Source organism: Limanda limanda, chromosome 15 (assembly GCF_963576545.1).
Source record: "Limanda limanda chromosome 15, fLimLim1.1, whole genome shotgun sequence".
Lineage (NCBI taxonomy): Eukaryota > Metazoa > Chordata > Actinopteri > Pleuronectiformes > Pleuronectidae > Limanda > Limanda limanda.
Window position 1 is genome coordinate 10,535,238 of NC_083650.1, and position 13,559 is coordinate 10,548,796.

At 42.3% G+C, this 13,559-nt stretch overlaps 2 protein-coding genes across 2 annotated transcripts; both read left to right on the forward strand.

Annotated features, from left to right (window-relative positions):
- Window positions 1-1,217: 1,217 nt before the first annotated feature.
- On the forward strand, window positions 1,218-2,780 carry slc18a3a (solute carrier family 18 member 3a). The gene has a single exon (XM_061086799.1). It carries the CDS (start codon window positions 1,218-1,220, stop codon window positions 2,778-2,780), a length of 1,563 nt encoding a protein of 520 aa, XP_060942782.1.
- A 1,803-nt stretch (window positions 2,781-4,583) lies between these two features.
- Window positions 4,584-11,987, forward strand: chata (choline O-acetyltransferase a). The gene is made up of 14 exons (XM_061086800.1): window positions 4,584-4,631; window positions 5,059-5,250; window positions 5,407-5,525; window positions 6,078-6,131; window positions 6,228-6,408; window positions 7,944-8,121; window positions 8,207-8,376; window positions 8,904-9,004; window positions 9,144-9,272; window positions 9,357-9,479; window positions 9,572-9,713; window positions 10,491-10,553; window positions 10,654-10,791; window positions 11,601-11,987. Exons 1-14 carry the CDS (start codon window positions 4,584-4,586, stop codon window positions 11,985-11,987), a joined length of 2,025 nt encoding a protein of 674 aa, XP_060942783.1.
- The last annotated feature ends 1,572 nt before the right edge of the window (window positions 11,988-13,559 follow it).

The window sequence follows — 13,559 nt, forward strand, 5'->3', positions numbered from 1 at the left end:
ACATTTTGTGCAAAATAAAAAAATTTGAAGGCAAAGTAAAGGTAGACAATGAATTACAATTTTAGATGAGAACGAGTCTCGCACGAGTGAGTTCTTATGAGTTGTTTCCTATTTTTCTCAGATGTTTCAATGATTTTGAGGATCTGCCTCTGACATCGTGTAGAAGCACAGAAGCAGTGTTAGGATGTTTGATCTTTCAGCCACAGTTACACAGTCAGACATGGAGGTGAGAGAACAGGGTCAACCTTCCTGGATCAGACATTCAGAGTTTGTTCTCCTCTCTGTTACTTTTACTTTGTTACTTTTTTTTACCAGTTTTATTTGTGGAGGGAACAAATTCTGCTTTTAGTGACGTGCTCCGTGGAGCTGTCCGCGGGAATGTGGTGCTGAATCTTAACAGTTTTTTTCACAATTCGTATTAGTATTTCTTTGCAGGAGTGTTGCCACTGAGTTCCGGCTTAAAAACTGCAGAAGCCAAACTGTTGATAACTGTGCTATGAAATTGAGAAGATCAAGTAAAACAGAAAGTGGAGCACGCACCATGGTCTCTGCTCTGAAGCAAGTGACTGGGCAGCGGCGGGCACTCGGGAGTTTGTATTTAATTAGCATAAAAGATCTGCTGGAGAGCAGCAGGACCGTGCGTCACAGCCATCGGCGAGGAGAGGAGAGGAGGGAGGAGGGAGGGGGCACCTATGGGAGTCAACAAACTGCAGAGTGTATCCCTGCTAATGCCGTCAAAAAGCAGTCCGGTTGATGTGAAATGATGACTTGGCTCTCTGCGTAACGGGTGACTGGAGACAGCTGCATGGGAGCGTTTGGGAGCCGGAGGGGCGCAGCGAACACGGACCTACAACAAGGAGCGGGTTGGCACAGGGAGCTGCAGGTGAATCCCCCCCAACTGTGAGCGCTGTTCGAGACCGGCACTTCGCCTGAAGGACGCGAAATGAGACAATGAAGCAACTGGGGATACAACGTGTCCAAGTCACAAGAGTGGAAATGCGTGTGCGATGACGGACGGCGCAGGGGACAGAGAAGAGGTAAAGCAGAAGAAAGTTATCTAGCTCATTAGTCGGGCTCCCGGTGCCGGAGAAGAAAAGGGAGGAAATAAAGACGGGACCAATGTGCCAACCGTGCGTAAATTTATAGACAAATCAACCAGACGATTTTTTTTTTTTATCTCTTAACAGACAAGACTTGAGCCAGAGAAGGAGAGAGCCATGGAGCCGGAAGAGACACCACAGGGACACGGCGCCAGTTTGGCACAAACTGCCGCCTCCAAACTCTCCCAGATGGGTGAAAGAACTAAACAACTGGGCAACACTGTAATCCAAGACCCAGAGCGGCAGAAGCGGATTATTCTCGTAATAGTCTGTACAGCACTATTGTTAGACAACATGCTTTACATGGTGATTGTGCCAATTATACCCGATTACCTGGAAGGCCTTCAGAAGGCAGCGGATCGAGCCCAAGACGCAGTTGTGTACATCAACTCCACCAACAGCACCATCCATAGAGCCCCTAAAGGGAACTTCGACCTCCAGATCGGGGTTCTGTTCGCCTCCAAGGCCATCCTGCAGCTCCTGGTGAACCCGCTCAGTGGCACCTTCATCGACAGGGTCGGGTATGATATCCCGCTCTTCATCGGACTAACTGTCATGTTCCTCTCCACTGTCACATTTGCCTTCGCCGACAATTACGCGACCCTGTTCCTGGCGCGCAGCATGCAGGGCCTCGGCTCGGCTTTCGCGGACACTGCAGGCATCGCCCTCATCGCAGACAAGTACACGGAGGAGAAGGCGAGGAGCAAAGCGCTGGGTATCGCCTTGGCCTTCATCTCTTTTGGGAGTCTCGTGGCGCCCCCCTTTGGAGGGGTGCTCTATCAGTTCGCAGGGAGGCGGGTGCCCTTCATGATCCTGGCCTGCATTTGCCTCATAGATGGCCTGTTGGTGCTGATTGTGCTGAAACCCTTCTCAAACCGAGAGAGAGAAAACATGCCAGTGGGAACTCCCATATATAAACTGATGATTGACCCATATATAGCTGTAGTGGCTGGTGCTCTGACTATTTGTAACATCCCTCTCGCCTTCCTTGAGCCCACCATCGCCAACTGGATGGAGGAAAACATGCATTCCAGCCAGTGGGAGATCGGCATGACATGGTTCCCTGCATTCTTCCCTCATGTTTTAGGTGTATATCTCACTGTCAAACTAGCAGCCAAGTACCCTCATCTCCAGTGGTTTTATGGGGCTATAGGTATGGTGTTCATAGGCGCCAGCTCCTGCACGGTGCCAGCCTGTAAAAACTTTGGACAGCTCATGATCCCGCTGTGCGGAATCTGCTTCGGCATCGCCTTCGTGGACACGGCGCTCCTGCCCACACTGGGTTTCCTGGTGGATGTGCGACACGTGTCGGTGTATGGGAGCGTGTACGCCATCGCAGACATCTCCTACTGTGTGGCCTACGCGCTGGGGCCCGTGGTGGCCGGACAGATAGTGCACGACCTGGGCTTCGTTCAGCTCAACTTGGGCATGGGCCTCGCCAATATGCTTTACGCACCGGCGCTCCTCCTGTTGAAGAACGTGATGCAGATGAAGACTTCGCACTCCGAGAGAAACATGCTCCTAGAGGACGGCCCGACCGGACTGTACGACACAATTAAGATGGAGCAGCGGGAGAAGAAGAGGAAGGGTTTGTGTACAACCCTCGACGAGAATGGTGTTGAAACCTTCGCGCAACGGTCGTATTCAGAGGAGGAATCTTCGGGAGGAGAGTATGCGTAAAAGGACCTTTAACCGAGTGTAAAACTCTCAAAGTGCCCATGTAGAGTTGTGTGCATCCCGTCTGATCAATTGCATAACACGATCAGGATTGTGTAACGACATCAATTATTTACTGTCTTTGGGTGACAGTCCCTGCGGGTATATTGTCAAATCAAGTAGCTTCAAGCTTTCTGCAGTAGACAGGCGCTCGTTGGCGTGTGTTCATCTTCAAGTGAGAGTGTATTGTGAAAGATGTGTTGAGATTAAATGTCTATTCATGAATTAACACTATTTACCACTGTATCAGAAGCCGACTCGTATTCAGGGACTATGTGTAAATGTATTTTAACAAAAAAAAAACAATTATAATGTACTGTTTGCGTCTTCTAATGTAACCTGTATTTTCTTTTCGCCAGAGTTGTGCTGCTAAACTCAATATGCAATACCGCGTGTGACTCTAAACTGTTTTAGAGGAAGTTAAACCAGATGGAAATTAGCTGAAATCTGCGTCTTGATGTTTTATTTTTTGGATGATGTACTTCTGGAATGCAAAGCCTCACTGTATGACCCAAGACTGTACATACGTGTATATTCATGTACATAATTAAATCAGTATTATGTGAATGTTGAAGTTCATGTGAATCTTTCATTTAGGCAATAAATTTATTTATTTCTACATTATAACAGTTTTATTTTCGTCTACAGGTGTAATATTCCACACTGACAAAAATATAGCTACAATAAAATTGTTCATATTTTATGGTTTCATTTATAATACGAGGATTTGTTTTTCACCAGGCATATCTCAAGATTTAAATAAATTCATGTTAACGAATGCCTATATTAAAAGGTAGTTTTGTGAATCTTTTGTGAAAGGTAATTTATCTGAATAAAAAAGGTTTGACCAGAATAGAGTGTAATAATAATATCACGGCATTCTGAGTTTGAGACTGTGCGCAAACAAATGGTTTCTTAACGCATCCGCAGCTTCTCCAAAACGCGCACACTTTGCATTTAATATGAAACACACAGCGCCGATTAAATCAGTCAGATGCAGAGAGGTGGAAACAACAAATGTTGCCCGGCTGTCCCATGAAAAGTGCCTAAGTTATAGAAAAGCCAAAAGGAAGAGGTCTAGGCCACATCCACGATCTGTTCCTCAGCACCACAGCAGCGTGTGCGCAGCCGGTGCGTAAGAGCCGGCGTCTAAATAAGGTGCAGTGAGGATGTGAAGCGCCAAATAAACTTCTCGACGAATGGCAGGACTTCTGGGAGGAGCCTGGCAGCCGTGCAGGGGGGTGCGGTACCCTCTCAGCATCTCCCCTCATCCAGCGAGGGACTTACACACTTGCCATGCTGGGAATATTAAAGATGCTTTAAAATTATATAGGACCGAAGAATTAGTTAAGATTTAAAAGTCAAGATGGACAAAGCGGATTTTTCCTGACGAGTGGGAATGACGGATTTTCAGGCTGGTGAGTAAAATGTTGTCTTTTAAGTGTCTGATCATTTTGAATTAGGTTAGTTTAGTATATTGGTATTATTCTGGTAGCATGACAACATCACGGATCATCATGCTGTTAAATGCGTAAAAAGTGCCCATTCTTGCACTTTTTATTCAGAAAAGTGGCACATTTTTTATTTCAACGTTTACTATTTGTCTTAAATATTTCAGCTAGAGATGAGATGTTTAAATGCAGCTGCAGCTCAGACGGTCACATGTGTCTGATGCATACACGTGTCAGAACTTCACACTGATTTTAATTATTTGTGGACATAGAGTCTCTGTCGTGAATCAACCTGCTGCCGCTCCTCACCGTCAACATGCCAGTTCTGGACCGAGAGCCCTCCAAAGATTCCGGGGGAGACGATGTAAATATCTTATATGTGACTTGTATGCATTTACAATGTACTTGAAAGGAACATGCATGAGAGAAGTTATGTTTTTCAATAAAAAAAATAGAAATGTAAAAAATAAAAAAAGGTATTGAAAGTTAAAGTATAATTAGATGAATACATGATAACAGCTAAGGAGGAATCCTAAAAGAATAATAACTATATTGTGTTATTTTAATTAACTTATCTCTTGTTTTGAGTCAAAGTGTTTTCTCTCAGTTTCTTGGTTCCAAAGTTATATTATTTATAGTGTTTATTGTCTCTGTAAAGTGATGTGATGCATGTGTCAGAGGACACTCAGTCCCTTAAAGTTGATCTGAAGCCACACATTTAGATTTAATAAGAAAGAACGTATGATGAGAATTGGATTTTGGGTGGGGGCTTCATCCTGCACTCTGTCCAGGGCCTGCCGAAGCTGCCGCTCCCCCCCCTGAAAGACACGCTGGACACGTATCTGAGCTGCATGAAGCACCTGCTCACAGAGGAGCAGTTTAATAAGACCAAGGACACAGTGAAGGAGTTTGGGGCCCCTGGAGGAGTGGGAGACCTACTGCAGAGCAAACTGGAGGAGAGGAGGTTAAAAGAGGCCAACTGGGTAAATAAATAAAAAGGACCATGACTCACAGAGTAATGACTTGTGCAAAACAAGGTATTTTCAACAATAGCAGTACTGATGTACAGCTTCCTGTTTACTCACCTTCGGATCACTATTCCTCTGAGATCTTACCTTCAGGTGATTCCTTTTGTTTAGGTGTACGACTTCTGGCTGAGTGACATGTACCTGAACAACAGAATGGCTCTGCCCGTCAACTCCAGCCCTGCTATGGTCTTCCCCCTGCAGAACTTCAAGGCTCCCATCGACTCTTTGAGGTATGACACACAGCACAGCCGAGACGAAGCAGTCTGGAGAAAAAAAACCAGTGTGAATATATTGTCATGGAAGAAGTGTTTTTTTAACCCAAAACCGACTCTGTAAAAGAAAATGCAGCAACTGCACCGCACTGTAAAAATACCTTTATAGGTAATGATTGTTTATTACAGCATAAAGACTTGAGAAATGAAAGTGAACTGTACAAATGACCCGGACAACGGCTCTGATCGATTATAGAAAAACTCAACACTTCCTTGCCACACATTGACAGATGGGGTCATTACCCAGAGCGTCCTCAGGGCTGAGGTCAGGCCTGGCTGCTGGTGGCAACGCCAATAGACAGCGTCTGTCGTTTGGTTAACATGGTATCGATCTGGCTCCTTAAACACAGGATCTACCTAAAGAATTATAATGTTGACACAGCTAAACAGTAAATGAAGAATTATAGGTAAAATACTGAGAATGGAACGCCACGAGGAGGAGTGATCAAGTACTGTATGGGTAGTGTGTCTGTTGTCATGTATTTAACAAAACAATGTTTTCTTTCCTAGGTTTGCCGCACACTTACTTTCGGGTGTTTTGGAATACAAAACGCTTCTAGATGCGTAAGTTTAACACACAGCACAGCCAGAGAACAAATAGTTGACAGTATGATTGTGAAAATAGGTGTAACAGCTGTGTGTGTGTGTGTGTGTGTGTAGACGTGCCCTGCCTGTGGACTACGCCCGGGGCCAGCTGGCTGGAACCCCAATGTGTATGGAGCAGTACTATCGCCTCTTTACTTCCTACCGCCTACCGGGACCTGAGAGGGACACACTAGTGGCCCAGGAAAGCTGCGTGATGCCAGAACCTGAACACGTCATTGTGGCTTGTAAAAAACAGGTCAGACAAAGTGAAAAAGCAAATCCTGAATTTGACAAAACGATCAAAACACAAGTTCCTTTTACTAGACTTTTCAACCACATCACACAGTAAAAGTCGATCATTGGAGGTGCTTGGATCAATTTGCATGTGAGCTCAGCAATGTCAGGACTTCTCATCTGTGTTGCTCAACATAGGATGAATTCAAGGTCCACAAATAAGTCCTTTAATAGATTTCAACCACATCTTGTTCAGTCTTCACCAGAAGCTCAAGATTTGGGAAGATAAAGACTGAACCTTTATTCTTATTAGACAACTTAAAACTGTTCACCTCCCAACAGACTTATTTGCAAATAATATGAAATCTGGCGATGGGCTCATACCAGATGCAATGTCTGGCAACATGTTGATGTTTCGACCCTTGAGTAGTGCAGACTTCCGCCTCTGCCTCGTAATGCCAAAGATGGCATAGTGTGTATCCAGGATATTTTAGCTTCATTTTCAGATAGCCTGAGGAGGTGGAGACATGTTGTCCATCTATATTCAGTCTGGGGTTGGACCATACCCATCTTTGATCGCAGCTTTTATTTGCATCTCAACTACACACTGGTAAAGTTTCATGACTGTATCTTGCACGGTTCTGACAAAACACAACATGGCGACAAAACCTGTCCACCTCTGTGGCTGTTGTCACTCCAGGACAATTACACACACACACCCACATGAAAACAGCCCTGCTGTCGTGTCTGGTAATTAGACTCTACATCTGTGTCACTCACTTGTGTGCGATGGTACAGTAAACAGGCTCTGCAGGCACAGTGCAACAACCTATCTCCAACAAAGTAATTACAAGACCTCTGGGCTGCAGGTCTTCTCTATTGAGTTATTATCTATTACATGCTTGACATTTGTACCTCAGCTCTGTCAACGTTAAAAAAATAATGCATCAACATTGTCAGCAATCTTAATTGCAATATTTTGTAAATATAAAGACAAAAAGGTCAACCTCAGATGCATCTAGATATAGTTAATCTTTAATTAAGTTGCTTGCGTCAGCCTTTTTTCTTCTGTCACTTCCCACCGAGTGTTTTGGGACGAGGCAACCGCATGAATTTAGAAGTGGGGGTAAAGACTGAGTCAACAAGTCCACATTAACCCATCCATCCTCAGCCTCAGCATTCCAGCACATCAAATAATACAAATTAGACATATTTGCCTTTAGTGCATGTAATTATCATGCTGCACTCATCATGTTTATTGCTGGTATTGGAAACACATCAAGGTGCCATTTCTGCAAGGATTATTATTTCACGTGTCTTCACTTTATCTACTGGTGCTTTAGATAATCTGGCTGCATGTCATTGATCATTTGTGCTTCTTGCCCCATCAGATTGAGAAGATTCTTATAATTGAGATACGTTTTTTGCTCTAAAATTAAGACCAATCTTGTAATTTGGAGTTACCGGTCCTGCCCAAAGCATAGATTAAATATTAAAGAAACACATGAGACACCGGTGCACAGAGACATTTTGTGTCTGATCTAAACCTGTGTCCAGTTCTTCGTCCTGGATGTGGTGATCAACTTCCGCCGCCTGAATGAAAGAGATCTGTTGACCCAGCTGGACAAAATTGTCAAGATGGCCGACAGTGGAGAGGAGCAGCTCCCACCCATCGGTCTCCTCACCTCAGATGGACGCACAGAGTGGGCAGAATCTCGCAGAGTGTTAATGAGAGGTACATTCCGAATGGAGATCCTACATTTTCTGTTACCAGATTTGTTCCCAAATACACTTTTTTTCCAAAACTTGTTACGCTCTAGAGTCAACAAACAGGGATTCTCTGGACATGATCGAGCGTTGCCTGTGTTTGCTTTGTCTGGACGACGCCAGCGGCCCCGAGCTGAGCGACACCACACGTGCCATGTGGATGCTGCACGGAGGAGGCGTGGCCAAGAATGGTGGCAACCGCTGGTACGACAAACCAATGCAGGTCAGTGAGCACCATTGTCCGGTCAGGCGTCTTGAGTTTCTGTCTCTTTAACCTGTGTGCTCTGATTTGTCTTTGAGAACTGGTTGAAGAATGTTAATTTGAAAAAAAGAAAGAACGAAATCAGGATAAAATGGCTGAGTGGTGGACGCTCCACGGCCGAGCAAATTTCTGGAAAAATGACAGACAAAACTGATGAACAAATTCATCTCTCAAAGTGTCAGAGGATGTCATTAGCAGATCCCAAGGCCAATTAGGATTCTACATTTAATGAGCTCTGGTGGAGAGTTGACATTCCCCGTGGATCACAAACATGACTTTGATGGAAGATGTTTTGATGAAGAATTCAGATTCCTTGAATGAACTACTTGAATTAATATCAAATATATAAAGAGTTGGAGGCCTCCTCTCTAGATAATTTGTATTTGAAATGTATATGAGGGAATATTAATATGACTACAACCACAAATGAGCTGAATCTAAGCATTGCAGTTTGGTTCAACAAAACTGAAGAAAGCGTCACGTGTCAGTTTGTTGTAGGAGCTGACGGCTGCTGTGGAGTCGTGTGTGAGCACTCACCATTCGAGGGAATCGTCCTGGTCCAGTGCACAGAGTACCTACTCAAATACATGTAAGAGATGAAATGCAATTGCATCTTTAAAACGCTGAATACTTGTGTGTGTGTCTGTGTGTGGCATATGCTATAAGACACCAGATAAGACTTACCTAAATAAAGTGCTAAACTATACATTATTCCCATCTGATGTCAGGATTGGCAGCCCATCCAAGCTGCTCCGAGCTGCGAGTGTGAGCGAGCTGCCTGCACCGCGCAGACTCCGCTGGAAATGTACTCCAGAGGTGCACAAGCTGCTCACCTCCTCCGCTGACAAGCTGCAAAGGTAAAAGTGTTTACTGCACGTTCTGTTAAATCAGACAAACGCATGACAGCTTTCAAATCACAGGGTTTGTCCTACTTTTCTCAGGCTGTTGAGAAATCTGGACATGAATGTGCACAAATTCGAGGAACACGGGAAAGAGTTCATCAAGAAGCAGAAAATAAGCCCAGATGCCTACATTCAGGTGGCGATTCAGTTGGCGTACTACCGGTAAGACAAAGCTAAACAGAACTGGAATCAGGACTGATTCGGATGGATCAACTGAGTGTCCAACCAACAAGACTTTCCCTCTCTCTTTCTAGATGTCATCGCAGACCAGTGTCGACGTACGAGAGCGCCTCCATACGTCGCTTTCAGCAGGGCAGAGTTGACAACATCCGCTCAGCCACTCCCAAAGCCCTGGCCTTCGCCAAAGCAATGACTGATGGGATGCAGAGCACAAGCGTAAGATGTTTTAGTGCGGACGCTAGCTGAATCTTAGCATTGCAGCTTGGTTCAACAAAACCCAAGATATAGCTTCACTGTGTCAGTTTGTTGTCGGAGCTGACGGCTGCTGTAGAGTTGCTGAATCAATCGGCAGATAATAATTATCGTTTGATCAATAAGAGCCGACCACACACATTTTGGTATCTGCCACTATGTCTGCTGATATGAACATTTTGTTTTAAAGAATATAAAAAAGCAGAAACAATGTGCCATCTTTGTTTGTATTAAAGGTTAAAAAATCTATATATTTTCTATATTATTTGTAAGTTGTATAAATATGGTTGTTTTCTTTATATTTGCACTAATTTATAATAAACTGTATGGTTAAACTATAAAATAACCTCAATAGCCTCAAATACATTTCTTTTGTAACAAGAGTTTTATTAACAACTTCTAGGGAATCATTGCTAAATTTTCTTTTAAATATATATTAGTATGTATATATACAGTATTGGACATTTTTTACTTCCTAACATCATTATCAGGCACCAAAACAAAATTTTTGTAGATGCTTCAGTCAATGGGATCACGTTAAGGGAAGGCTGCTGCTGCTGCAGACTAAAAGCTCAGTTTGAACTACGTAGTGAAACCATCAGCTGTCTTTGCTTTTTAACAGTGAAATTTAATCTTTTACTTCATTTTGTGTTGACGTTCCTCAGCATGAAAAACTATACATACTGCAAATAAAGGAAATGTAATAGCCTGTTATTGATTCTCTGTTGTTTACTTCTGCAGGATACAGAAAAGATGGAGATGTTACGAGGAGCCATAGCTGCACAGACAAATTACACGATTCGGGTAACTACTCTCCAACCTCATCCACTGGGGAAAAAAACAGGATTTCAATTTTGCTTATGAATTAAAATTCACTAACATACTCTTGTGGGGTTTTTTTTAGTCTATCACAGGGTTGGCAATAGACAATCACCTACTAGGACTGCGTGAAATTGCACATGAGCTGAGGATGGAGAAGCCGGAGATTTTTAAAGACGAAGCCTATCTCATCAGTAACCAGTTCATTCTCTCCACAAGTCAGGTATTGGATTTCAAAACATCAAAGTCAGTTTTAAACCAGTTTTACACATGAAGTTCACTTCACTGGTCTCAAGGCGTAAAGCTCAACCTGTGAAAACAGCTCTGTTTACCTCTGTGGCTGTAGAGGAGCTTTCTGAAGTACAAACTGACGTGGGATGGTGTGTACTGGCAAATTAAGTGGGTATTAATAAAAGATGCTAGTGAGTTGCACTATGGAAAGTGTAGGATCAAGAATTTTTGGAGCTTGACCAATAGTAGAGATGAAAACTCGGGATATCTCAGCATCAACCATCTCAATTATTTTCTTTTTTTTGGTGAGAGGCCCAATTCTATGTAAGTTCAGCACAAAATTGCTGGAGTAGCAGAGTTAGAGAGCAACACAGTACTACATACCTGACCTGTTTCCACTTTATTTTAGCTTCTCTTACTGAGAGAAAATGACACACAAACATCTCCAACTGCAGCAGAACTTGATTGGCCACTTTATTTGTAATTGCATGTAAATATATAAAGATAAAACCCCTAAAATAATGTTTATAGATATCAGCATTTCACAGATTATTTCTTAGGAAATTCACAAAAATGAGGGAAAATACAATATCTTGCAATGTTAAAGAAAAAATTCTGGATCTGAACCAATATTTATTGGGTCCTTCCATGACCCATACTACTGTACGTCCTTCCATTAAGTTATCAAGTAATCCGTTCAGCAGTTTTTGTGACATCCTGCAAAAAATGCAAATTAAATCTAACCTCAATGGTGGAGGTAAAGATATAAAAACATCACTGAAGCCTTCTTTCTTCCCTCAGGTCCCGACTACTGTAGAGATGTTCTGCTGCTACGGACCCGTGGTCCCAAACGGATATGGAGTGTGCTACAATCCTCAGTCAGACCACATCATCTTCTCAGTGTCCAGTTTCCGCGAGAGCCCACAGACATGCTCAGCAGAGTTTGTCAAGTGTTTGGTGCAGGGACTGTTGGACATGAGGGACCTGTGCAATAAATGCAACTGCGTCTCCACCCCAACCAAGCAGAGGAAGGAGCAGACGCTGGAGACGCACACGCAAACGGAAACAAACTGGCAAAGCAAAACACAGCAGAGACCGTGTGAGTCGTCCAAGAACCAACAAGCGCCGCCACAGGTTCTGGTGAAGAAGCCGGACCAGACTCAAGTGGAGGCTCAAACCCAGACCTGATAACAGGAAGAGGCCCCAGCTTTGAAGAATGGCAGTAAATCCTAGGAGACTGTCAGCTCCAGTGAAACCATTGGCGGTGTCAGTTTTAAATGTGTTTTCTGTGCTGCAATAATTTATTGAGTCCTTCGAAGAAAATCCAATCTAACTGTGATACGCGATGTTATGTGATGTGTTGACGAACATTGAATGAATTTCTTTCACTGAGAATATAACAGTATATAATTTTACATGACATTTTCAGCTGTGAATATCCAACTTAAAGCAGGAACTGAAATGTCAAAAAAATAGCAAATATATACGTAGATAGAAATTTGAGGCAAATTTGAGTTTCTGATTCTTGTTTTGCACTAAATTGAGACGAATCGGCCAAAGAAAAGAGGAATGAGAATGATGACAACCAGAGCTCCAGATAAGGTTGTTGGGAAATGAGCAAATGTTGAAACGAAAAAATATATATATTATTCTCTCTTCGATATTTCTGCATCACGCCTGTCAGTCAGTGTGACAGGACCAAACCAGTCTGTGACTTATGACAAATGGGTGATTGTCTCAGTATATATGTCAATTTGCAAAGTTGCATGCTGCTATCTAATGTTTCGAATCATAATGAAGATTATGGTACATTGTAAAACCCTAATCTTCTATGAAATCTCCCCAATGTTGTCTTCATAAATTATTGTCTATTGCACCAATACACGTACATGTTATCATCCATGTGGTATGAGTAAAATACCTGTTAAAAAATGTATGTAAATCATTAGACATTTAGATCATATGAAATATACATACAACTGATTTCAAGGGGATATTCTTCAGTTAATCAATGTGAATGTTGAGTGTGATTATCATGAATTTGTAAGTTCAGGAGCAGAACATTAATCAAGCTATTTATTTTTGTAATATATAAATTATAGTTAATGTAACTTTAAAGATGAAACTTACTGAGCAGAGGTGATCACTGTGTTTATGTCTGTCACATTGTATTTATAGAGTATAACCGAAGATTAAAACAGAGAAACTAATATTGAAATTGTTCTGTTCGTGTTGCTGTTTCCAGATCAATAATGTAAAATCAATTTATTTATCTTACTTCGCTGTAAATGTGTCAGTTTGAACTAAAAGGTTTATTTCCCTGACCTGTGGTGGAATTACAGAATCGTACATTATTATAAGTTGCATATTTCTACACGTATGTTCATAGGCTCGGCTAAAACTGGTATCCTAATCAGAGCCTTGCCCCCCCATCACCTTAATATGTCCACAATTTCAACCAATAAACTATTTGTTTAGATTTTTGGAAAATAATATATGTCAGATTCTCTATTATCAGTTTCTGTTTGCTGTGAACCATTAGATGTATATTAGTATCAGTGAATTTCTCTAATATTGAAGAAAAACAAGGCGGGAAGTATGAAGTATGTTTTTCTCTGAAGTGGGTTCATCACTTACTGAATGTGAACATATGTGTGTCTTTGTTCAAATTTATTATAGTATAAAAAAAGGCTACTTTATTATACTATAAACTATGTATATCTCATATTTAGATCAATAATTTTAAACACCTTTTAAACC